This window comes from Cibotium barometz, chromosome 55 (genome assembly GCF_041138505.1).
Source record: "Cibotium barometz isolate CiBa-2024 chromosome 55, ASM4113850v1, whole genome shotgun sequence".
NCBI classification, from domain to species: Eukaryota; Viridiplantae; Streptophyta; class Polypodiopsida; order Cyatheales; family Cibotiaceae; genus Cibotium; species Cibotium barometz.
Genome location: NC_141100.1, coordinates 10,782,004 through 10,809,608, shown reverse-complemented (window position 1 = coordinate 10,809,608; position 27,605 = coordinate 10,782,004). Strand labels below are relative to the sequence as shown.

Sequence of the window (27,605 nt, the reverse complement as noted above, 5' to 3'; positions counted from 1 at the left end):
CATGTGACTTACCTGCATATGGCATGGTCTCTCCATGAGACAACTCAGAAGGCAAAATTTTTCTGGAAGTAGACCTGTCACCATGAGATACATATCTTGCATGCATGTGACTTTCGTGCCCTCCATGAGCACTGGCATACATAAATCTGTCAGGCTTAGTGCCTTGGGGAGAGGATGCGTGACAGTCACCTCTTCCTTTTGCATAAAAGATTTCAGCCTCTGAGATGCGGGATCTCCATGCTTCAAACGAGGTGGATTTCTGAATTTTAGCTCTCCGTCATCCCCCTCTTTGATATCACCTTTGCGAAGGAGATAGGCAAGTGCCAACTCCCTTGGTTTCTTGCCCACTTCACGAGCCATTGATTCAAAGGTTACATCAACCATAGCATCAGCCTTCCTGGCTTCAATAGCACTTTGTAGATGAAGATCTTCATGCAAAAACTTTAATTCTTGCTCTTGAGCCTGCAAAAGTTTTCTCATATGTTCCATTTCAGCCCTCATAGCATCAGGGTCTTGTTCAAGCATAACTGTCTTCCCTGGAGACAATTGACCCTTGGATTCACTATCCATTACCCTTTCAAGGGGCTTGTGTCTACCTCGCAGGGCATCAGACCCACATGAAGCACTAGATGGACCCCTCGAATTAGGTACTTCCAAAGGGTTGCCTTGGCTGTCCATTGTGTTCAAAGTTTGCTAAAAGCAGGATGTCCAGTACACAGGTTCGTTTCCCCACTAGGAAGAGGGAAACAACCGTGCTCTGATACCAATGAAACCGATCCCGTCAAGTGGGAAAGACTCCGTTGGACACCCACACGCTTAAAAGCACAACTTTAAAACCACAAATATGAAATGGACAACTTAAAACAACTTGAAATTAAATGAACAGAAATGGAAAGATGGACACCAGCACTGGGGCCGGAACGGGCCGACCCCCCCCTCAATATATGATATATTTATTGGGAGTATTTAATGAATACAATGCTCCATGGGTTCTGAGAACCAGATAATGTCCATGTACATATGAAAACAATACCAAACAAATAGGCTCGGATTTCGATGAAGAAAACTCGAAGCAGAATGACCACTAGTGTGGTCCCATCTCTGCGGTCCTGTGCTTTCACAAGACTCCGCGGAGAGCGCCTCACTGGTGTTCCGAGACCACGCACAAACAGGCGCTCTCGTACTAACGCCTGGCTCTCCCGATCTCAGCACCTTTGGACCGAGGTTCGCCAATACAGCTTGGACAACCCGGCACCGAACGGGTGTTGGCCGAGCGGGACGAATCTTTTATCAGATTTAAACATATAATACTTTACTCAAATCTGTAAATCACTTACTTGTAGATGGTTGATAGGAAACCAATACCCATGTGTGCAGTTCCTAGTGACGAAACCGCCTATGAAAGAAGACACAACCTCTTGCCCAAAAAGAAGTTGGAGTAGCCGCCTTAGGAGAGAAATGCCTTGCTGACTGCAGTGGATGAAAGGCAGCCTGATGGAGGAGATGGAGGCACACAGCCACCTGCAGCCTGCTAGACAGAGGGAGCAACCACCTTGTTGAGAGAGCACAACTGCCTGCAGGAGAGGAGGTGGAGTTTGCGCAGCTGTTTGCTGTAGATGGAGCAACACAGCCACCTGGCTTCGAGGAGGAGGTGGTGTAGGCGCCTGCAGGGAAGATAGGCGCAGCAGTACAGGGGAAGATGGCAGCCGCCTATAGTTGCAGCCAGCCGCCTGGGGGAAAGAGCAGCGTGGAGTTAACACTCGAAGAGCAAACAGCCATCTACCACAGTATTCAGCCTCCTGTAGAGAGGCAGGCGCAGCCAGCAACAGATGCTGCAGCAGTCGCCTTCATGAAAAGCGTGCGCTAGAGGGAGAGATCGTCGCCGGTTGATGAATCAAAGCGATGAATGCCCACGCTTCTTTCAGAGAAAAACGATTGATGCTTTTTTTTAATAATAATTAAAGTGAAGTTACCACTAAAGATTTCTACGCTTGCATGTGGGTGGGGAGTTTGGGTAGGTGCCCATGCCCACCCCCACACTCACTCAAAGTGGGGCTCCCCACCTTGGCCCCTAAGTGGGTGCCCAAAGGGGGTGCCCACATTTAAGTGAATGTGAACACCTAACCTTATAAATTAAAAGGTTAGAATAAAATATTAAAACAACATATGTAACATACTTACCACCTGTTCACATGCACTAAAACTTGTCAGAATACAGGGCAGACTTCACGACTCACTGGCAGGCGTCCCCGCTCAGTAAGTAACACATCAGGCAGGCAAACACACAAATACATGTCATGCGAAAACAGTTTCAAGCATGCAAATCATGTGTGCATGTGCAAATAGTAACATGGACATATCTCCCGTTCATGGAACATGTACAAAATATCTGTCGGCACAAAACTGGCACGACATAAAAACATAAAAACCTGGTCTTCCTATGGAGTGACAGTCCCATAGGTAAGACACAGTTCCAGGCATGAGTTTCCCTATGGTGTGACAGTCCCATAGGCAAAACACGGCACGAATACTGGCTCTTCCATGGCGTGACAGTCCCATGGATCGAACACAGTCCAGGTCATACACGGGTGGCACTGATCTGGCTCCCGTCCATACGACACCATCCTGCTAACACACGGGTGGCACCAGTCTGGCTCCCGTCCATGTCAGCAAAATACTGGCCTCTTCACATGAGACACCGGCCTGGCCTCAAGTGAACGAGACGCAAAAACTAGGAATGGACCAAATGGTCGGCCAATTGGTGACATCTGGCCTCCTCTATGATGGCTCGGAGGGTGAAGATGTGATCCAAAGTGGAGAATGACCTGCAAAAGCCTACCTGCCTTGATGCTTTGTGCCCATGTCTCTCTGCAAGTGTGTTGAGCTCCATCTCAAGTAGTGACCCATAAAGTTTGGCCAGTGTGTGGCCAATCATAATAGTCCTATAATTGTTGGGGTCCATGGGATCTCCTTATGGATGGGTGTGATGATATGGGCTGTCTAGGGGGATGGGAAGCCTTCCGAGGGAGCCTAGTTGACAGTATGGGCCAGGAGGGGTGCCAGAGTCTCCCCACATGGGAGAGGTGCTATGCAAAGAGGCCCTCGTGGTCTTGGAATCTACCGTTTTTGAGTCGAGCTGTCATGGTGGGTGTAAAGAAGGTGGATGTGATGGGACATGGATGTGATGGTGGTGGGATGGAGGGCCAATCCGGTACTTCGTTCGAGATCGGGCATATGTGTGCCATATGGATGGAGATGTGATGGGTGTCGGTGGGCATTTTTCTCGGATTTTCTTTCAGCCCCCGTTACAATTCACACCTTTAAAAGATTGGTATATGTCCTTGTATTGGCCCTTAACATGTGCTCATTTCTTACGTCTAGTTGCGTACTGGTTAATCCTTTGAGCATCTTGCTCTCAGATATGGCCAGTTGCAACCTCGTGTAGGAGACGCTCAAGTGTTGTGCGGCATTCCTTGCCATACCAATTGTTCTGGGTATGGTGCCGGTAGGGGGTCTAGTAGTGGATCGGCTGGTGGATGGGAATGCGGCTACGGTAGAGGTGTGTAAGATTGTGGTGAGCTAAGAGGTGAGGTCGGCTAGTGGGAGATTGGGGTCTACATATGTTAGATGTCGGTGGAGATGGTTGGAGTAAGTCGAGTCCCCATCATGGTGCCGGTAGGGGATCTAGTAGTGAATTGGCTGGTGGATGGGAATGCGGCTATGGCAAAGGTGTGTAAGATTGTGGTGAGCTAAGAGGTGAGGTCGCCTAGTGGGAGATTGGGGTCTACACACGTTAGATGTCGGTAGAGATGGTTGGAGTAAGTCGAGTCCCCATCATGGTGGAAGTGAATCTGGGTGAGGATGGTCGGAAAAAGCTAAGACTGAAGGAGAGAGAGGCATGGTCGGCTCCAAGGGGGCAGGTGGGAATGGTAAAGGCATGTATGGATGTGTTTAACCGGGTAATCCGCTACACTCAAGCCTCCGCCATGAGGGAAGCATGTGAGAGCTCTAGAAGAAGGCCAATGGCACATCTCGTTGAAGATGGCTAAGCCATGTGTGGTCCTGTCATGTGCACAGTGTGTATCTACCGTGTGCTATACGCATGCAAGACTAGTTTCGAGGCTTGGGGAAGCTTGGAACTAGGCAGGCTGATTGATGAGCTGAGTTAGGGATATACTAACGGGCGGGAAAGTATGGACGGGCGGGCGGCCAAGTGTGGACGCCCGATGACCGGCCAAGAGCCGATAAAAGGGTGGCCAAGGTTAGTTATTGGATATAGAGAGTCTCGCGAGTTTGTGAGAGCTCTATGGTCTTGGAGCTTGGATCTAGTGCAGACGTGCACCTGCTTTACGCAGCCGAGGCCGACAGCAGTCTCGAGGCCCGCAAGGGCAGCTTTGTGGCGGTATGGGACGTCGCGAGGAGGAGATTGGTCGGTACGTCATCCTAGTTAGCTCAGCTCGTGGCTCGGTGGGGACAACCAAGACTGTGGGCTTGCCCACGGCTGTCATGGTTGGGAGGTGAGTCAGGCCTGCACCCCCTTGCTTGTTTGTTTATTCGTTTGTTTGCAGGATTTGAGTTTCGAACCAAGATCGATCACGAGGGGATCCGTGGGGATTTGACAGTGGTATCAGAGCATACCTCGTGAACGAGCAAGTCGGTAGGTAGAGAAGAAGAGGTCGAAGAACGGTATGTGTTAAAAAACTTGCTGTTTTTGCTGTGCATACTGCAGATTTCAGTTTTAGTATGTGTTTTTTCTTCATCAAAGAGACCCATGTTGATGGGAGGTGGTAGTCTTAGAAGGGTTGATTGTTTTGCAAGAAGTAGGGTCTTTTTGCTTGGCAAAGAAGAGGTCTGAATCGTTGTGCAGTCGCATGTACTGTAGAGAGAGAAAAAAGAAAAAGAGCATATTGCTTTGCGTTGAACGAACGTGTGAGAGAGAGAACGAAGTATGCGAGGCGTTGTATAAGCTGTTGGTTGACGTGTTGCAGGCGGCCAGGCTTGCAGCCGGCCAAGCATGCGAAGGCGCCCAAGGCTGGGTAGACAGGCGGCTTAGGCCGTGTAGGCAGCCAGGCGGCTTGCGCAACCAGCCCAGGCAGCGCCCAGACCAGGCCTGTGTAGCCAGCCCAGGCCACGTGGCCTTGTGGCCAATCTTGTGCGAGGGAGGCGCAGCCTGCACACAGGCGCTGGCAGCAACGCTGGCGACAGCAGGAGTCGACGACAGCAAGCGCCGGCAGCTAATCCAAGAGCCGGCAGTTAATCTAGGAGGAGAAAAAAAACAAGGAAAGCCAGGTTTTTTTTAGAGCTTTCGTTTTTTTTTTTGGGAGTTTAAAATTTTTAAGTTTTAAAAGAACCCCCCTCTCCAAGGTTTCCAAGGTGTTTATATTTTTTTTAAGACTTTAGAATATATATATATATATCCATATATATATTTATGTATTTATTTATTTATTTATTCAAGAAAAAAAACACAAAAGCTAAGCCTAGCTTTTGAAGATTTTTGGCTTTTGGGAAACCTTTATAAACCCCTCAAGTGGGCTTCTTGCCACACATCTCTCAACTTCTCAAGTTTTCAAGCTCTCAAGTTTTCAAGCTCTCAAGCTCTCAAGTTCGCTCGCACTTTCATTGTGCAAAGATCGAATTTTCTCTCCGCGTACCCTCTTCATGATGTTGACCCAAGAATCAGAGTTGGAGCCCCTTGTGGAACGCGAAGGCTTGCCGGCTCTACGGAAGGTACCGATGCCAATCTTTTTGACGATTTTGGTCAAAATCAGATTTCCAGGAGTTCAAAGTAGCTCTCGAAGCTTCTTCGACGGAACGTCAGGCACAAATCGCAGCCCAGATGCAAGCTTTGCAGAACTCCATCGCTCTCTTGACCACTACCCTCTCTACTTTCTCGGGTATGGATACCTTGGCTTCAGCTTTAGGCCCCAATATTACTCCGGAACCGTTTGGGGGCGAGCAAAAGCAGCGCACCAAGGAGATCGTGGACACTTGGCTACATAAGTGGCAAGTTCACTTTCAGTTTCATCCATATGATGATGGAAAGAAGATCCAATTAGCAGCAGGTTTCCTGTCCGGCAAAGCTTTGCTTTGGTGGAAGGAACTCAACCCTAAGCCAACGACTTGGGCGCAATTTGAATATATCTTCAAGAAAGAATTCCTCAAGAAAGAGGATGATTACGATGTTGTTGCCCGGTTTTCAGCTTTGACCATGACCTCGCAGCACCTCACTTATGAGGTCTACCTCCAGAAGTTTCGTGACTTGCAGATGAAAGCTACAAAGATGGATCCCACTACTCTTTTGGGGTTTTTCGTAGCTGGTTTACCAGACTCGTACCGTTTACAGGTTAAAAATAACAAATGTAAAACTTTGGACGAGGCCATTCATTCAGCTCGTATCTATGATGATACAATGGTCTCTTCCAAGTCGAAACCTATTACCGAGTAGGGAAACAAGCATAAAAGAAAGTTCTCCACACCTATGGCTAACACGACTGAAGACAAGTCTTCGGACCAACCTTCGAAGAATTCAAGTTCGACACCAGCGAAGAAGAAACGACTCCTTAGGGCTTTAAAGCTCAAGAAGGAAGGACGTCGTTTTATCTGCGAAGAAAAAGGACACATGCGTAACGAGTGCCCGAAGCAAAAGGGTACCAAGTCAAACGCAGGACCCAAGCCAAGCCAAAGGCAGCTAACCAGTTGTCTTTGACAGGTACGTCAATTACTGTACTTTCTCGCCCTAGTACTTGTTCTGATTGTCTGTTCAATTCTAAGGTATTTGGCATGCATGATCTTCTCCCAGTTTATGGAGAAGTGAAGGGCCATAAGATTCACATTCTTTTAGACCCTGGCAGTTCGCATAACTTTGTTAACTACAAACTTGTGCAGAAATTGAGTCTTGATACGACACTCAGCGACCATACCTATGAGGTACGCCTACCTGCGGGAAGGCAAGTTTGGGATCGCAAGGTGGAGATGCTTCCAATCCAGATTCAGGACTACAAAGATACTTTGGAATGCTATGTTATGCATCTGGAAAATGTAGACTTGTTATTAGGGATTGAGTGGTTTAAGACTCTTAACGTCCAGATAGATTGGTCTAGTCATATTTTTTCTTTTCAGCATAAGGACACCAAGTATAGTATTTTAGGTGATTGTATCCATCCCTCTCAGGGACCTCTTGTAAATACAATTGATTTTGGAAATATAATGAATTCTTCTTTGTATACCGCTTTCCATTGTGTATTGATTCCACTTTCTTCTTTTCTCATCCCTTCGTTGGATGTAAATGAATTATGTGTGTTTGAAAGCAAAGAATTACAAAAGATACTTGATTCATTTCAAGATGTATTTCCTAAGGAACTGCCATCGGGTTTACCACCTGAACGGGCAGTTGATCATCGTATTGACTTGATCCCTGGTGCTCATCCTGCCAGTATTCCACCTTATAGGATGAGCCAAGCTGAGGAAGATGAGTTGGCTAAACACTCGAAGATTATTTGAGGATGGGCTAGATCCGTCCAAGTAAATCACCTTGGGGTGCACCTGTGTTGCTTAGGAGAAAGAAGGACAATACCTGGAGAATGTGTATAGATTACAAGAGATTGAACAAGCTGACAATTAAGAACCGTTATCCTCTCCCTAGATCAGATGACCTGATTGACCGGTTAGCAGGAGCGAAATATTTCACGAAGATAGATTTACGTACTGGCTATCACCAGATACGTATTCATGAAAGGCATGTCAAAAGAACCGCCTTTCGGACTAGGTATGGCCATTACGAGTTTCTCGTATTACCTTTTGGGTTAACCAATGCTCCATCCACTTTCCAGCAAATGATGAACGATCTTTTTCGTGAACATTTGGAAAAATTTGTGGTGGTGTTCCTGAATGATATTTTGATATATAGTCGTACTCTTGAGGATCATGTCAAACACCTCACGATTGTCTTAGCTATTTTAAGACAGAATCGACTATATGCTAAGTTAAGTAAATGTGAGTTCTTTATGACCGACATCATTTACTTGGGACACAAGATCACTAGAGATGGGTTGAGCATTGACTATGACCGAGTTCAAAAGGTTTTGGACTGGCCTATACCACGAACAGTGAAACAACTTCGTTCTTTTCTCGGTTTTGTTGTTTTTCTTCGGAAATCTGTACGGGAGTACTCTCAGCTCACACTATCGATGACCGACTTATTGAAAGGTCGTGGACGTAAGTCAAATCAGCCTATCACTTGGAATAACGATTTGGATATGGCCTTCAGACTTTTGAAAGATAAAGTCAAGGAAGCACCTATCTTAGCATTACCTGATCCTAGTCGGCCTTATGTTCTTGAAACTGATGCCAGTGACTATGCTATCGGGGCTGCTTTATTTCAAGATGGTAGACCGGTTGCTTTTGAAAGTAAAAAGCTAGACGACACTCAATCTCGTTGGCCAACCCTTGAGAAGGAGCTTTATGCTGTGATTCATGCTCTCAAGGTTTGGAGACATTATTTATATGGCTCCAAGTTTGTGGTATTGACTAATCATCAGTCAATCAAGTATATGTGTGATGCGGATGATTTGAGAGGTACGAAAGCTCGTTGGGCAAAGTTAATGCAAGATTTTGATTTTGAGATCCGTTATCGGAAAGGGTCCATGAATAGTATTGTAGATGCACTTAGTCAAATTCGAGAGGTGAATACTTTGTCGTTCACCGAGATTTCTACTGACTTATTTCAGTCATTGAGAGGGCTTTGCAGGACTGATAGTTATTTTGGTCCATTTTGGCAGAAGATCCAGGACGGGAGCTCATTGATTGACCAAGACTCGGTGACTGAGCAGTCTACTATTCAGGCTGCAGGAGGCCAGTGGTGGATGATTCGGAATGGTTTACTATTCCGTAATGGCAAAATTTGTGTACCACAGACCCCGGACATTAGGTCCAAGATTCTTAAGGAGTATCACGACGCCCTTTTGCTGGACACCTTGGGGTACACAGGACACTATCATTAGTGAAACACACTTTTTATTGGCCGAAGATGAAAGGATATGTAGAAGATTATGTTCTCAAGTGTCAGATTTGTCAGGCAAATAAAGCTGAACGCTTTAGATAGGCTGGGTTGTTGCATCCTTTGCAAATCCCAGGTAATAAATGAAAAAGTATTTCCATGGATTTTATTATCGGATTACCAAGAACACATCCGGATTTTATTACCGGATTACCAAGAACACATCAAAGCCACGATTCTATTTGGGTTGTGGTAGATCGCTTGACAAAAATGGCTAGATTTTTACCGACCCGGAAGACTATTACAGCTACGCAATTAGCTTGGTAGTTTATCGAGCAATTGTTTAGACTGTACGGGTTACCGCAGGACATAGTCAGTGATAGGGACTCTAAGTTTACGAGTGATTTTTGAAAACTTGTTTTTGAGAAGTTGGAAACAACTTTGAATTTGAGTTCCTCTGATTATCCTCAATCTGATGGCCAGACTGAAAGAGTGAATCAGATTTTGGAGGATATGCTTCGAGCATATGTATCCAAAAGACAAAATTCATGGGAGGATTATCTTCCTATGTTAGAATTTGCATATAACATTACTAAGCATACGAGTACAGGTTTTAGTCCTTTCATGCTTATGTATGGTTTTCAACCTAGATCACCTGTTACAGTAGGATTCTCAGGACTTCAGCATGATGCAACACGTAATTTTTTGCAAGATATGCAAGAAATGTTACAAGTTGCAAAGGAATCTATTAGAAGTGCTCAAGACCGAGACAGGTTTTATTGTAATAGACATCGTTCACCTAGAGAGTTCTCTGAAGGAACGATGGTGTATTTGAGAGTTCCGAAAGATTCCGAGACTTTACGGACAGGTAGATCTCCGAAATTATCCCCTAGATACTGTGGACCATTTCGTGTTACACGACGGATTGGTTCAGTTGCATATGAATTGGATTTGCCTTCTCATGTGAAAGTTCATCCTGTATTTCATGTCAGTAGACTTAAGGAAGTCCTGGGTGGAGCAGATCAGTTAGTTACTCCTCAAGAAATTATAGATGTCGAGGACATGACATTTGTTCCGCACGAACCTGAAAAGATTCTCGGATTTCGTGAAAGAAGATTGCGTAATACGCTTATCACGGAATACAAGATCAAGTGGAAGGATCGTGTTGAGGAGGACGCTACATGGGAGACATTGACTACTCTTCAGAGAGATTACCCTGGCTTTTTAGTGAGCTCAGGAGTGAGCTCTTAGAGGAAGGGGAGTATGTCATGTGCACAGTGTGTATCTATCGTGTGCTATACGCATGCAAGACTAGTTTCGAGGCTTGGGAAAGCTTGGAACTAGGCAGGCTGATTGACGAGCTGAGTTAGGGATATACTAACGGGCGGGCACCCAAGTATGGACGGGCGGGCACCCAAGTGTGGACGCCCGATGACCGGCCAAGAGCCTATAAAAGGGTGGCCAAGGTTAGTTATTGGATATAGAGAGTCTCGCGAGTTTGTGAGAGCTCTATGGTCTTGGAGCCTGGATCTAGTGCAGACGTGCACCTGCTTTACGCAGTCGAGGCCGACAGCAGTCTTGAGGCCCGCAAGGGCAGCTTCGTGGCGGTATGGGACGTCGCGAGGAGGAGATTGGTCAGTACGTCATCCGGAGGTGAGTCAGGCCTGCACCCCCTTGCTTGTTTGTTTATTCGTTTGTTTGCAGGATTCGAGTTTCAAACCAAGATCGATCACGAGGGGATCCGTGGGGATTTGACAGGTCCCCAGCACAAGGAACTCTCTCCTTGATGCTATAATGTCCCCTCTATCCTGTGATGCCCCCGTTGAATGCCAATCTCCTCCGAGTCTATCTCCTGCGTGGTCGGCTCCTCCTAGTCATATACAGATGCCTACTCACTCTGAGTGCTTGTGTTGAAGTCCCCTAAAAGGAGAACTTCGCCCAAGTGTGAGAACTCAATGATGTCTGAATGGAGGGGATAAAACTGCTCTCCCTCCTCTAGAATAGCATATGAGGACTTCCTAGGTGGGAAGTAGCATACTGCAATGTGTATACATCTCTCCACTCTGACCTATAACCAGACCCACATAAAGTGTGCCTCTGTGCCCATGCGGACTATGGTGACCATGGGTTGTAGGTGTGTCCTAAATAGTACCGCCACTCCGCCAGACCCACGTACCCCACCACATGTGCGTGTCTCCTCTCAGTAGGCGGATGCCCACTCATAGCTTGAAATGCGTGGTAGCCCTCTCTCAAGGCTCTAGTGAGTCTCTGTGCAAAAGATAATGTCCTCTTTGTAAAACCTTCCCTAAGTCCCTCAATGTCTGAGCATAGTGTTTGCAGTTCCAAACGGTCAGCTCCACGTGTATGGTCCCAGAGATGTCGCGCTCCTATTAGCACGTCACTTTGTGATGATGAATCGCTCATCCGTGTACACTGCCCACTTCTCAGCTTGCAGGCCTCATGCACCTTGGGCATGTTCACCCATCTGTGCTCTACTTGGTTTTGGGTAAGATCATCCCCTAGAGAGAGAGAGAGAGAGAGAGAGAGATTCATTAACGTCTATAGAATGCCAAAATGGCCAAAAAACTACTGTGTATACAACCTACAATAGAAAATGCCATATGCATCCTTTGAATGCTACTCCGCCAAAGAGAGAATTATTAAATGACTTCTAAATGGGGGGACCATGGCAGGCACAAGCCTAGTCCATGGCACGACCCATCGCTTGGAAAACCCTTGACCTTGCAGGTACCTCCAAAGAGCTTAATGCATGTAACCCCGGCTTCACCTCCAATTCATCACCAACACACCCTTGCCCTGGTCGACGTTTTCACCACGAAGAAGCCTCATCTCTCAGAATCACGCTATGAGATCTGGACGTACTCTCATGTCGTGCCACAAAGATCCAAACCGCCATCTCCCCATGCCAATCATTCCATTGTGGTTCGAACACTCATTCTGCAAATCACAAGGTGCGGACCGCTTCTACCAACTACCTTATTTTGAAGGATCAACACCACTTCCACAACCACCCGTGGCCTAGCATGAAGAACTTCTACATTGTCTATCACCTTCCATGCCGCCTCAACACGCTACATACCACCTGGACTCCCCAATCTTCTCACCACCTTGCCGTGCAACCGGCTGCGGATTGGTCCCGAATCACACCAGTTAGCTTCACATGCCAACTTCATGGCGTATCTTGGATCATCCACATCTTTCCACCACCCAAAGACAGCTTCACTGCCGACTTGGCTAACATGAAGATGCTATCATCATTAGAAAGGGGGATGTGTTAACCACTTCGTAGGTTAACATGGTTTCACCAGCCCAACCTACCGTAAGGCGTTTTGCAATCTTACTCGCTCAAACGGGCACTTATCTTTTGTAAGACAGTGCTAAAACATATAAAGTAGCCTTACCTTGTGCTTAATGTCAAATAGGGAAAGTCTACAAGCTCCGGGTACATTCTTGCTTAAGATTAGTAATAGAGGCCGGACCATTTTGAAGTTTGGACGGCCCAGTGTGAAAACTAGTCACTTGTATATAAGTCATTCTTTACAATAAGCAATACACAATCATTCCCTTGCAATAGTTTACTTGTGAGCTCTCCTCTTCCCTCTTCTTGCTTGCTTGTATGCTATTGAATCTTGCTTGCTTGATGGATGCATGCTGAATAGGTTTGGTTGTAGGTTGCTCTAAGGCAAGACCCAATGACACATACTTCCGCAAGGCTAAAGTAAGCTCTTGACTTGAATAATGCTGAAGATAGTTTCGGTTTCCTTGGACTATAGCACAAAAAGTGCTTGGCTGAATAGATGTATGCACAAAGACCAAAGTCTTAAGCGCACATACTTCTGCAAATGCTTGACTGCTGAATTCTATATGAGGAATGAGATGATTTATGCTTGGGACTGAGCGGCTTCTTATATATGTCTATTTGCTGCTGGTCAGTCTATGCTACTGCTGTCGGCCTGTTCAATTATGCCCATGACTGCTGAAATAAGTATTAAATGCCATGTATCCCATCATTGCTTCACACATGTGAGCCGGGCTGCTGTCCTACTGCTGGCTGACTGTACTGATGTTGTCTGCGTTTTGTTAGTGTGAGTTCTTTGAACTTCCAGAAGGCAGTGCCCTTTAGACTCCTAGATTTTGCCTAAGAATTGGCGTTCTCTATTCCCTGGTGTGGAATGTGATGTCTACGTAATTCTCACGGGCTGTTACTACTGATGTCAACATCCCAAGTGATGGTGGGTCTGACTTCAACTACATGGATGGAGAAAAAGATTATATCAAGTACCTACAAAATATGGTCTGAGAGATGTCCTCCGGATACTGCCTCCCCAAGTGCCTCAATGAACCCATCCTCTAAAACCCTCACAAAGTACACTCTGTAGAACTAAGGGGACGCTCTTGTGGGGACACCCATGTCCGACTCGTGTGAGAAGCTGGCTCAAGTCCAAGTGGATGGTGTGGTTGATCTCTTGTCAGATAGAGACTCTAGATTCTCGAAAGGGGGAAGGCGGTCCATCTGCAGACCATGCATGTCAAATGAATTCACGATCTGTGAGGACAAGGACCTGCTATAGCCCTCCTGTGTAGGTCATCTAGAAAAATCAAATGCCAACCTCGGAAGACGATCCCTGTCCAAAGTGTATACGCAGTAAAGTAGGTGATGAAGGGGGCATCAATAACCAATGGTGCTGTCCTGAACTCAACCAAGACTATCTCATGCGATACAGAGGACTTACTCTTGATCAAGTGTGAAAACATCATCACCTGCACTCTCTTTGTCCTGCTTGAGTCCTCATCTCCCAAATCACCTCCCCAAAACGGAGCCCCATACATCATAGCTGGCCTCACCAATGTGTCAAAAAACCAACCCGTTCTGCTAGATTCTTGGAAGTGGGCCCAGAAGCATTCTCGCTCCAAACAGACCAAAGCTGCATATCCTCTTGACAGGCAAGCCTGTGCAGCTGGGCGCATGGTGAAGATAGGACCGGTGAAGGTAATCCCCAGGTAGACTCGGAAGTAAATATCTCCATGGTATATGAGAAGGGAGTGTCTGGCTGCCACCCAGTATAACAGGTTAAAGAGTATGATCTTGGTTTACCAAGGTTCAATGTGAGATTCCTCCCCTCGCAAAAAGTCTGAACTGCATCCAAATGTCATTGCAACCTTCTGTTAAATCCGAGATAATGTCATCTGCAGAGAAGAGGATGGGTACTACTGTTTTCGCTAGCCGTGACCCTTTACCACCCCCTCTGTCGATGGAGTCTGAGATCTCATCAATGTGGAGAGAGTGGGAAGCCCTGTTTGACCCAATGGTGCTACAAATCTCACTTGACATACCAGCTGGAGTCCAAACCAGGCCAGTCACTGACCCATACAGTGCCACCACCCCCCGCATCATCTCTGGAGCACCTGTAGGTGAACGAGAAGCCATGATCTTGGCACTTCGTCAAAAGCCTTCTTGAAAACAAAAGACCAGTTGCTTCCAGCTCTCGACTCCTCAACGGCAGCCTGCAGTGTAAAGATGTGGTCTGGGGTCGAATAGTTCCTCTTGAATCCTGCATGAGAGAGAGAGAGAGAGAGAGAGAGAGAGAGTTGTATTAACGTCTTCAAAAGGCCAAAATGACTTATGAGACCAAAATGTTACATCATGCCCATGGAATACGTCATCATGGTACTCAAAGTAAAACTAAAAGAAAATATCCGTTAAAAAAAACAAAGAGCCTCAAGCTCTTGCATCAGCCAAGAATATCTCGCATAGGGCGCTGCAACATGGTACCCTGAGTAGTGAAGCTTACATGGTGGGAGAGTCCTACAGTGGTGGGAAATGATGGCTGTGATCCTCCTGAGGTGATATGAGTGTGGGCGGTGGCCACCATGTCCGAGGGCATCGGGCTCTACATAGCTCAGTGGCTTTGTCTAATGTCACTCCTCTCGGCCACGCTCCTGTATCAGCCTAGAGGTCAGGGGGAGTGGGTGGATCTGCTCTCAAAGCTCTAGTCTGGAAGAAGTCAGCGAGAGCTCTCTGTGCTGGTCGTCGGGCGGGTGCAGCTGATGTGGGCCGCAGTAGGGATTCCCTATGTCTACAGAGCTCCAGAAGAAAAAGCCCAACGAATCTCTGGTGTGGAAAATCCATGATCCTAGAGAGCGGTCCAAATCCCTCTCGGAAGAGGCAATGGAACGACCCCTTGATCTCATAGTATACTCAGTATCTGCATACATAATAAGCCTCTATCTCAGCCTCTCTATGGCAAAACTGGCATGTCTCGTCCTCTAGTGCAACTGCTCTTGGCCCATATATGGAGGGTCTCCACTCACAACCAGTGGGATGAGGTGCAGATCTATCCAATCGCACACCACACCCCGAATGAGAGATGTGTATCCATGTAGTGTGGGTGTATGATGAAGCCATCCCCCATCATGTGAAGAAGATGGTCTCTATAGAGAGCCATCTTCATCCCTAGGGGTTCGAGGGGTGGATGCCAAGTCCTCTGAGTATCCAATCTCACAATGTCCTTATGTTCACTTCTGTGCGCCTGAGAACAAAGGAAGGGGCCTCTATGTTGTACTAAAACGGTGGGAGTGCCCCCATCTGCATGCCATGCATACCAAACCAAGTGCTCACCTGTGCGTACTAATATTGCAAGTCTCCATCAAGTGCTCGCTCTCTGGAAGACTCTACGGCAAGCCCGGGGTATCTATCTAGGTGACTAATGTGTCAAACAGCCAAAGCTTCGTCCTCGGCTCTTGAAACTGTATCTGTGTGCAATGCCTCTCAAGTGAGCCCAGAGGTGTATAACCTCACATCAATCTGGTTTCGGCTGCCCAGAGAACTGAGGCCCGGCAAAAGTGATCCCAAGATATACATAAGAGCCACATACTCCACAGGCTGCCCACTATATGTAAACTGAGGAGCGAATCTGTCTACCCATTGTGGGGATGTGTTAAAGATGATCATAACCTTGGTCTTCCCAAGGTTCACCGTGAGGTCCCGATCCTCGCAAAGCCTGTAATGCATCCAAGTGCCTTTGCAACCCCTCTGGTGAATCAGAGATAAGGACAATGTCATCTACATACAATAAGATAGGTATCAAGACTCCTGCCAACTGTGCTCCTGGTCCTCCCTGTCTATCTATGCAGTCAGATATCTCATCAATGTATAGCCCAAAGAGAGTAGGAGACAGGGGGCAGCCCTGTTTCACTTCGATAGTGTTGTGTATGACATCTGAGTCACCCTCCACAGGCCCGTACTCTGCTAGCGACGGACTCATACAGTGAGAATCTCCCAAAGCATATCTGCTCATACTCCCATATCCTGCAGTCTCCTCATAAATCTAGCCCATGGGACAGTGTCAAAAGCCTTGTAGAAATCCACAAAGCAATAGTATATGTGATGCCCATGCGCTCTCCCCTCTTCAATGATGTGTCAGAATGCGCAACGGAGATGATGACCAGATCTGGGAACACGAGCAAACGCAATGGAGAAAACGACAGCACGAGAGAGAGAGAGAGAGAGAGAGAGAGAGAGAGAGAGGCCTGTAACTCTGCTCGATATACACAAAGAAGATCCCGTATACGATACACAATGGCATGGGGGCAATGGGGCCATTTTATATGGCCCCAAGCATGCAGTCGGCCTGTAGAAAGGCAGCCGACAGGGCCTGAAACTCCACGACCAGATATCTACAGCAGTCTGCCAGCACACATAAGAGGTCGGGGACCTGAAGGAGCAGTCAGCCAGCATGTGGGTCCTCCTGACATTACAGGGCAACCACCCAAGCCAACAAAAAATAGGGAAAAATGGGGAAAAAAATACGAGTGAGGAAAAATGAGAACAACACCTACAAGGGCGGGCACACCCACAACAAAGGCCCTAGTGTCTACAGAAAGACAGGAGATGACTTCGAACACCCCCTCTCAGCTCTTGGCTGTGAAACCAACCACAGGGAGCTGGGGTGCCGCCTAAGCAAATCCTGAGATAGCGACTTCGTGAAGAGGTCCACCGTACGGTCCTCCGTCGAACACAACTCTAGCAAGATGTCATCAGCAACAATCTGTTCACGAACAAAGTGCCTCTAGATGACCATGGGTTCCTCCAGTGGAAGCCCAATCCTGCAATGCAACCTCTGCAACCTCACCACCTCACAAGCAGCATCACAAGCAACCCGGTACTCTGCCTTTGTCGACGACAAGGCAAAAGATGACTGCCTCTTACTGCTCCATAAAACTGCTCCTGGGCCTGAAGTAGATCTCCTCGTGTCCGGATCTCCTCCACAAACTGAGTCACTCCAACCGTGGAGTCGGACTCCATCAATCAATCCCTCTCCTGTGTAAAAGAGTCCATGATCCTTCACATGCCGCAGAAACCACAAGATACGCAATCCTGCCTCCCAAAGAGTCATCAGCAACCATGAGCTCAACTGCCACATCAAGAAGCTCCCGTCCAATCTGGTGTCCATCAACCAAATCAATGAACCATTCTGCTTCTGAGTCAAAAAGACATCACACTCCTCACAAGGATCAACACCTGTTACGGTGCAAAGCCAAGTCCTGGAAACCTATTGAAGACCACGCAAGGCCTTCTGAACCTGTTGACCACCCCCTCTCAACCCGGAACCACAAAGCCTGGAGAATCCACCTCCTTCTGCAAGTAATCAACTGCCACCGGCCTGGCTTTCCGAGAGGTTCCCGTGGAAAGAACATCCTCATCTACAGGAGTTTCTTTGTCCCGAATACTACGAGACATCAGAGCATAAGTTACCTGTTCAGTTTTCCTCTGACTGACGAACACAAGAACCACCAACATCAGTACTAGAAAGTTCCTGCCAACTACTGCCATCAACCGGCAAGCTATCCACCATCTGGTCCCGGAAAGCTGCACCTACAGCATATCCACACTTAAGTGGCCATTACCAAACTGCTACCCATCACAAACCTGAGGACCTGGGAGAGAGAGTGCTGAAAGCTTGTAAACTCCATTCTCCACTCCGCCTTCCCAAACCACCTGGCCTATTGCTTTGTCCCGGAGAGCAACAAAATGCTCATCAAACTCCACCCGTACGCCAATCTTGCAAACCTGATGCACTGACAACAGATGAAAACCAAGTGACGGAACATACAACACCTGAGGGGAATGCTTCCCCCCGCTGCCATCGCGAACTATCTCCAACTGTCCCTCACTGTGAACTGGGATAGTGGATGTATCCCCAGTAAGAATGTGACCAGAATACCTGCAGAGATCCTGTAAATCTGAACGAGAAGGAGTCATGTGCCTGAAAGCACCACTGTCTAGAATCCACTCCCAAGTATCCAATTTGGGCCTTCAAACTTATTTACAATTTTACTCTAATATTTACAATCAAGAAAACAAAAGTATCAAAATCCAATAGCGAATAACCAAACAAAGTTTAAAACTACGATGCATTGTTTATTGTATCCATGGACAATTCTGAGTGATTTCCTCATTTTGAGTCATACTGTATACATGTTACACAAACAAAGTGGAGCTGCAAGCACAAATTGCAATAATGTTCAATATTGAACGTTTTTATTTCTTCCTTCTCGACTTTTCAGCTGCCCTGAAACATTGGATGAAACGTCCACGCCTGAAACGTCTCAATAGCAAAACGTGTTTCACGTTTTAGCAGCAACGAAACGCACTTCGTGGTGACCGTGCTTTAAACAAGCTCAATGACACGTCTCTAGCTGGAGCACAAACCCACAGCAATTGGGGTTCAACAAAGTCCTCACCTGAGTGTTTGTACATAAACTCCCAATCTAACCTACGCATAGACATTAATCAGTAGCAAAGACCATAGAAGGAAAGTTGGCTAGCACCCCACCAAGCTATAACTCCTCTGGAAGTAACCCAAGCCTAAGGCTAGACCAACAACAAGACTAATTGTTTGCCCAAACCTTAACATCCCATGCACCAAAGCCCACCATTCGAATGTATGGCTAAAGCTTCACAAGGCCTCATCCAGGTCTTGGTCCATATCCACCAAAAGGGAACCTGCAGTCCACTCACTTATGTAGGCATTGGATCATTTATAAAAAATGTGTCCTTATTTTCACGGTCACTTTAGATGCCTCATCATTATAACCAGCCCGTAAAGCCAAGTATGTCCCTATCCACAGCGACCTGGTAGCCTAGCCTCATCATAAATGCCAGGCTCATTATGACCTCTAAACTAGAACCCCCATCAACCAGAGAAATCTCAATCAAGAAGACCCAAAATTGTGTCTAGGATTTGCCTAACTCATACAACTTGTGATAGTGCACTTTACTGCCTTTGTGCCACGAGCTTGTGATGGTAAGGTGAAGGGCAGAGGTTAGACAACACGCACATGCTCATGCCAACATGTGCAAGAGAGAAAGCTAGACCACCCGACTAAACTCATTTTTTGTTACTCTGGGTTCCCTCTCACTTTAGGTGTAGGGCCCTTGTCACCAAGAAAAGCCACTTTGGTTCCCAAACATGACAAGAGGTCCATGGCTCATACGGCCACCATAAGGCTGGGATGAGCAAAGAGTGCAGTGACCAGACAGTGCATTCATACGGACAGTGTCTCATGGAACACACATCGTCTGGACAGGCACCTGCATGCCAGGCAGCACCTAGCAACGACAGGGGCCAAAGGAACCCAGAGTGGGTATGGAGCATCCAGCAGTAGACCCAACAGTGAGCTGGCCATGGGTGCTTTAAAAATCCAAAGTTAACCAAGAAAAATCCAGGTTTCCCACCTCTAATGAGCCTCATCAAGCATACATGCAAAACAAGACTTTCTCCACAACCAATTATATCATTTGCAGTGGACCTTCAAGGCTAACCTACAAACCATTGACCGCTCAAGGGTGACCACCTGCAGTGCAAATAGGCTATAGACAGTATTTGGACATTTCCATGTGAAACTTCACCTTGCACAGGTGCCCTTTGTAGTCCTGAAGAAGATCGCCAGTGGACCTTGAAAAAATATATATAAAATATGAGTCCCAAAATTTGAAACAAGGTAATGTTTAGTGACTTAAGGGTTGAAAGACAAGAATATATAGAAGACCTTTCTATCAACCGTAGGGTTGAATCCAAACACCCTGCTAATATGCACTTCTTGTCGTTTGATAGAAAAATACTTGTGACCGATTGCCCCAAGTTATCCACATACTCCCTGGAATCAAATCAAAACATAAAAGCATGCTACCGTGTTAACATTTCTTTTTATGTAAGCTTTTTGGTCCAGGGTACCCTATTCCATACCTGCCAATTCGAATGTCAAAGGTGCGGACGGTCCCATCTACACAACCACCTAAAATCTCAGTTGTTGTGACCACCACAGATGTAACACTGTCTGAAAAAGTGTCAATCGTCTGCAACCAACCATGGGTATAGTCACTGCAAATGACTTAGGTGCGTGTGTATGTATGTAGGTGATGGTGAACAAGAAGAATGTGTGTGTGTTTAGCTCAGTGTGATTGGTGGACAATAACCAGGAGATGAACGCATGTTTGTGTGTGCATGTAAAAGAAAACAAAACCATACCTGAACAGGCTCCACACTTTGAGATCGACAATCCCAAACCTTAATAGAGCGATCATACCCGCCTGAGATGATAACTGAAACGGACTCATTGAATTTCACCGAGTTGACCTGCATGTACCAAAAGAGGACAATTGACAATTGGATCCTTCAATATGTGATATTGATACGAAAAGAGTAAACTCAAAAAAGCCCTCATAACAAAAGACCTCACTATCATGCCCACGAAATTTGCGGATAACCCGTCCCGTAGAGACATCCCAATAAAAGATTTGGCGATCACCTCCACATGAGCACAGCTTTGCATTGTCTCTATCACACCAAAACTTAGTATTATGAATATGTTGTACATGGCATTACAAAAACCCTCTCTCTCTCTCTCTCTCTCTCTCTCTCTCTCTCTCTCTCTCTATATATATATATATATATATATGCAGAGGTTGATGACCTCGACCCAGAGGCCCACGCCCGCACCACCAAAGGAGGATCAGGGCCATCATCTTACACCATCACACAACTTCCTCACAGCGGCTCAGCTTTACCACTTTGAGTGCCATGTTGCAGCGCCCCATGCGGGATGTCTTAGGATGATATGTGAGCCTTATGCCCTTTGTACATGGATCAGCCCTAGCATCTCAGCTTTTGCACTTTAGCTTTGTCAGTTTATTTCATTTTAGTACCCATGACGATGTTTTCCATGGACATCTTTTGGTCTCATAGGTCATTTTGGCCTTTTGTAGACGTTAATATAACTCTCTCTCTCTCTCTCTCCAAAGGGAAATCTTGGCGAAAGGTTTTGTTACACATAATACAGTATATTGCATGTGCCAAGTTTGTGCTGGCTTTGGCGATCTTTCTTCCCACTGCAGCTTGGGGTTTTTCTACATTATAACACACACTCCCCGCTGTGAGAAGTGCTGCGGACATGGGATTCCAGGAAGAACTCAACAAGGTTCCAGATAACTTGAAATCCCTCACATTAGACAATAGGATGATCGCATATAGAACATTTAACGGTCATGAAAAACAATTTTGTGAGATCAAGAAAGAGATGGAGAACCTGAAGTCCTTCATGAAAGAAGCTTTCAAAGTCAATGATGCATATATCGCTACCCTAAAGGAGGAGATCCAAGAACTGAAGCAACAATAGGCCAAAAACAATGAAAATGCAGAATGCGCAGCAGAGATGATGACCAGATCTGGGAACACGAGCAAACGCAATGCAAAAAACAACAGCAGTGCTCCTTCCAGTATGGGTTCTCTCGCTTCGGCATGATTGCTCTGACAAATTTAATGCACAATGCCAGCAACTATACAATTTCAATCAGGATTCAGCAATCATGCAATGCATAATATTTAGTGGGCCGCTCAGGTGAGAGTGAGTGTGAGAGGGAGGGGGAGAGAGAGAGAGAGAGAGAGAGAGAGAGAGAGAGTTATGTTGCTGCCTTGGGGGCCTGAGCAAGGGTGGGTGGGGAAAGGGAGCCAAAAAGCTTACAGTATCATCGGCGACCACCACACGCTGTACGGACAGGGAGGCGAACAGCTTACAGCCGGCGAACACAGAAGGGAGGGCGGTGGCGAACAGCAAGCGGCGAACACACAGACGGGCGAACAGCTTGCGGTATCGGCGACCACCACACGCTGTACGGAGTCCAGGCGGTATCGGCGAACCCAAAAAAAAAAAAAGATATGAGACGCTATCGCTGGCAAAACCCGAAACGACCACCCCAAAAAAAAAACCAAAAAAAAACGTACGGATCCCCGTACTGTACGGATGTACGGCACGGAATGGATCCGTACGTACGTTTTGATCCAACCTTGAGAGAGAGAGAGAGGCGTGTAACTCTGCTCTATATACACAAAGAAGATCCCGTAATGATACACAATGTGGCAAGGGCTGTGGGGCCATTTTATATGGCCCCCATACAACAGTCGGCCTACAGCAAAGGCAGCCGACAGGCTCAGAAACGCCATGACCAGCCACATGTACCAATCGGCCAGCTGTCCTGTGTCGGCCAGCACACAACTAAGGTCGGGTACATGCGGGTACAGTCAGCCAAAAGATAGAGCCTCCTGCCAACTCAAGACTGCCATCCAAGCCACATAAAAATGGGGAAAAATACGGGGAGTGAGGAAAAATGTGACACCTACAAGGGCGGGCACACCCACAACAAAGGCCCTGGTGTCAACATAAAGACAGGAGATGACTTCTAACAACTTCTACATGCCATTGTTAACTCCTTAAGAGGAAAAAACACAAACATGAACAATAATATGAAAAAGCATGAGTCTCTAATTTTGTCTTGCCTTGAGTATCAAACTACCCTATCTATATCCATTCTATTTTCTATTTTTGTTCTAGCCTATCCTTACACTTTGAGCTTTGCAGTTTAAACCTTGGTAGTATCCAACACCCCACCAATAAGAGCCGACCATAATTATATCACCTAATCTACCTTGTATATCACGTGCACGCTCTCCCAAGTGTAATGTGGACATGCTACTAACCCATTGGTCACCTATACATGGCCAAATTCATGTAGGCTATTGTGACACATTATTGTAATATTGTCCAGGCACACAATGTGCAGCCCGGTGTGGACATAGTTATTCAGTTATTGTGTGAACACACTTAGTTGGACATTATTATTAGGGTTGATAGAGTTGGTAGCGACATTAGACACTATAAATAGGAATCTATGCTTTAACCATATTCATTCATTGATAAGTCAAACATCATTGAGTCATTGAAAGCTCAGGAGCAGTGCTACCATTGAGTATCTCTATTCAACATTGTATACATTTCATGTTAGTAATACATAGTATATTAGGTCAACTCTCTCTACTGTGTACTAAGCATGAAGAAGCAGCGGTATGTGCATGGGTTGAAGTCTCTAATTAAGCACTAATCGCAATCAAGCAAGCACCCATGTTACATAGCTAAGGGTATCTTCTCATCGCCTTAGGGTTCAAGTCTGGAAAATCCCACAAGATGCACATTGCACGTATATACAAAGTATGCACCACTAGTGAGGGGGAGGATGAGGAGCACTATTTGTTCAGATGCCCACCCTACTATGAGATTGGAGGGAGACTTCGTTCTCTCTTCTATGACATATTTGGCCCCCTCACATGGGTCATGTACTACGAGGACTAGAGATGTTGTCACCATATGACCCACTTGATCATGCTTGGTAGAATGTGAGTACATCATTAGCCTCTATGGCTATATTTTTGGGGCATAATGAATGAGCTAATGTGACTAGCCATTGTGTCTAACTGCTGGTTGAGTTTGAGAGCCCAATGTGACTGGATCTTGCTAGTGTGACTAGAAATCCTCATTGCTCGTGTTACTAGAATCAACTAGTGAAAATAGCATTCTTTTATCCAATGTAACTAGAATCAGCTAGTGTGACTAGCAACCTAATATGACTCCAATTAGCAGGCTCACACTGTAGCCAGTGTGACTAGTAGCACACATTCTGTGTGAAGGACAACCATGGGATACCCTAGTGTGACTAGAATTGAGCGTACACGTCCAAGCTAAGAGAACAAGAGATTTCCAGTGTATTTGTGTGTTTGCATCACTCATAAGATGCATGCCTGTTTTCGTGTGCTGCGTTTGTTGCCATGAGTATGTCCATCAATGGTAGGACAGCTAACTGCTAGCACATGAGAGTTCATTGTCTGTTAAAGAGTAGTTGGTTTTTTGCAAGTGTAAAAGAGCATGTAACAATGCTCTGGGACATAATCAACTGAAGAAGCTTTAATCTGAAACTTTCACGTGCCCTCTTTACTATAGGATTGTGAGTAGATTATATAGCCTGCGACCATCACAATTGATTCGAGAACTCCTCTCTACTATGAGATAGGAAGTAGACACAATGCTTATACAATAAGGGTTTTCGGGCTCTCTCAAGGTTTATTGGGTAGCTCTGTTAGTCATGCATTGGCCTATTCCGTCTCAAGGTGAAGTGACTTTGAGAGGAATTGAGACACCGCTACCTCCTTTTCCCATAATGCACATGAAAAAGGCCAAACCCACAAGTTCCCAAGATGCCTTTGGGGCGAGTATAGATGATAAATCCCAATCATAGTTACCAAAAGTCCCAACCTAAATCCAAATGATAATTACGAAAAGTTCCAACCAATCACAGCTTTGTTGAGTGCAAGCAAAAAAACACCTCCCCCCCCCTCTCTCTCTCTCTCTCTCTCTCTCTCTCTCTCTCTCTCTCTCTCGATACAGCAAGCCTTTGAACACAATAAACTAACAACAGAGCGATGGACTAAGCACAGCTTTGTTGAAAACAAGAAAATAAACACTTTTTTTTTCCATTTCAAGTGCAGGAAGCCATGGAGAAGGCGAGAGAGTGGTGCTGAAGGTAGACCAACCTAGAGACGTCGACGTCTCGGACATCGCGGGCGTGGGCCTTGTAGGTCTTGATGGGGATGGCGCGGTGGGGGTTCCAGAGGCGGAGGGTGCGGTCGCGGCCGCAGCTGAGGCAATAGTTTCCGTCGGCATTGAAGCGCACCGCCAGCACTGCGCCTTCGTGCCCCCGTAGGACGCCCGCCTCCCTTGCGGGCAACTGCACCCCCTCTGTGCTCCCAGCCATGGCTTCTGCAACCAAGGCCTGCTACTCCTCAATAAAATTTACTTGGGTTTGAGCTTTTAAAATATGGCACCAAAATGTTTTTTTCCATTTCCATTAAATATATTACTAGTATTGCACCCGCCCATTGCTGAGGCCGACCAAGGTTCCAGAAAAGAACTATTCCTTCTCTACAACTCTCTCTCTCTCTCTCTCTCTCTCTCACACACACACATACACATGCACATGTCTCTCTTTCACGTACATACACTCTCAAATGTTGAAACTCTCTCTCTCTCTCTCTCTCTCTCTCACATGCACACACATATACACACCTGCTCTCTCTCTCTCTCTCTCTCTCACACACACACACATGCACATACTCCCTCTCTCTTCTTACACTCTCCCACACATAGAAGCGCTCTCTCTCTCTCTTTCAATCTCTCTCTCTCTCTCTCACTTACACACACACACTCTCTCTCTCTCTCTCTCACGCACACATACACATGTAAATATATAGTATATACAATATTATGTTTTAGATACATAAACCTATACATAGACACATATACTTATACATATATACATGTATTTAAAAATATAAATACAAACATCGACATAATTTAATTAATTTTGATTAAACTTTAATGTGCGGAGATGCGTGATAAGTTGTGGTCACTTTTAAATATATAGATAGATATATCATACACACATCTAAACACACACACACACACACACAAACATATATATATATATATATATATATATATATACATATACATATACATATACATACATACATACATATGTATATATGTATGTATATATAAATGTAAATAAAAAAACACACACACACACATGTATACACACATATACATATATGTTTTCTATTTAATTTATATTTTATTAAAAGCTACTTTTTATTCTCTATCTCTCACTCTCTTTCTCTCTCTTTTCATCCTCCCTCATTACATGTCTCTCTCTCTCTCTCTCTCTCTCTCTCTCTCTCTCTCCAGGTCTGCCCCATCTCACTCTCTCTCAAGCACATTCTACACATAGATGCAGATGTACGCACATGCATGCATATACTCTCTCTCTCTCTCTCTCTCTCTCTCTCTCACACACACACACACATGTACACTAATCTAAACGCATACTCTCTCCTCCCACACAAACTATCTCCTACGTAGAAATTATCTGCCTCTCTCTCTCTCTCTCTCTCTCTCTCTCTCTCACACACACACACACACACATGTATACACCGCACATACACTAATGAAAACACACACTATCTCCTCCCACACAAACTATCTCCTACATAGAAATTCTCTCTCTCTCTCTCTCTCTCTCTCTCTCTCTCTCTCTCACACACACACACACTTAAATAGATTTACACACATATATATAATTTTAATTAATTAAATTTTAGATTAAATTTTAATGGTAGGGATGAGTGGTGAGGTGTGCTCACTGTCAAATAAATGCATCTTACATGTAATCTCTCTCTCTCTCTCTCTCTCTCTCTCTCTCTCTCTCTCTCTCATACACACACACACACACACATGCACATGCACATGCACACCCTCTTTCTCTCACATACACATGCACACATTCTCAAATGTCAAAACTCTCTCTCTCTCTCTCTCTCTCTCTCTCTCTTACACACACACACGTACTAATGCAAACACACACTCTTCCCCCCTACACACTCTCACACATAGACTTCCATGTCTCTATCTCTCTCTGTGTTTCTCTCTCTCTCTCTCTCTCTCTCTCTCTCTCTCTCTCTCTCTCTCTCCACTCACACACACACACAGTTATCTCTCTTCTCGTCAGGATGGGTTGAGGTGGTGAAGAAGAACATCCGTAAAGAAGTGAGGAAGGAGACTCAAAGGGAAGAACACCAAATCATTCACACCACCATTGAGGAGGAGAAGATGAGGCATGCCCGTCGCCTCAACATTCGAGTCACAGGTATAGCCGAGACACCCGACTCCACTCCCGAGAAAGATGGACGGCTTCTATGCATGAAGCTCGGCTACAGGGAAGAGGACCCTCTCCCCTTCACCAAAACATGGAAAGCCGGGAAAGACTCAACACGCAAGCGAGCCCTCATCCTACAGTTCGCAGGGACGAAGAGGGTCACCTTCATGAGGAAGAGGGTCACTTTCATGTGACGAAGAGGGTCACCTTCATGAGGAAGAGGGTCATACTACGAGGTTTAGAGGGAGCTCCTATTTTCTTGGATGATGATCTCACGAGGATGCAGCTTGAGCATAGGAGAGCTTGCATGCCACGAGTCTTACACGCGAGGAGAGAAGGCAAGAAGGCCTTCTATCGAGATGGTCGGGTCATCATTGATGGCCGGCCCATGGATTAGCGGTTTGGGGCCTATGGGACATAGACCAAGCCATTGACAGAGATACACATGGCAATATGGAACTGTAATGGTTCACTATGGGCCTAGAC

General features: G+C 46.0%; 1 protein-coding gene across 4 annotated transcripts in view; it reads right to left on the bottom strand.

Moving 5' to 3' along the window:
* The window catches only part of LOC147607368 (Transducin/WD40 repeat-like superfamily protein), a 55,885-nt gene extending 30,658 nt beyond the window's left edge, over positions 1-25,227 (bottom strand). For 3 of the 4 annotated variants that reach the window (XR_015264680.1, XR_015264679.1, XM_086790338.1), the window contains exons 1-6: positions 24,940-25,224; positions 20,757-20,859; positions 20,551-20,658; positions 20,269-20,378; positions 20,072-20,179; positions 19,932-19,977 (exon numbers count right to left, since the gene is read on the bottom strand). Coding sequence is in view for 1 of the 4 variants with exons in the window: in XM_086790338.1 (XP_086646464.1) it covers positions 19,932-19,977; positions 20,072-20,179; positions 20,269-20,378; positions 20,551-20,658; positions 20,757-20,859; positions 24,940-25,160 (696 nt within the window). In the remaining 3 variants the exon portion in view is untranslated. Of the gene's footprint in view, positions 1-19,876; positions 19,978-20,071; positions 20,180-20,268; positions 20,379-20,550; positions 20,659-20,756; positions 20,860-24,939 lie in introns of all 4 variants that reach the window. The other variant, XR_015264681.1, reaches the window with a different exon arrangement.
* Between the last annotated feature and the right edge of the window lie 2,378 nt (positions 25,228-27,605).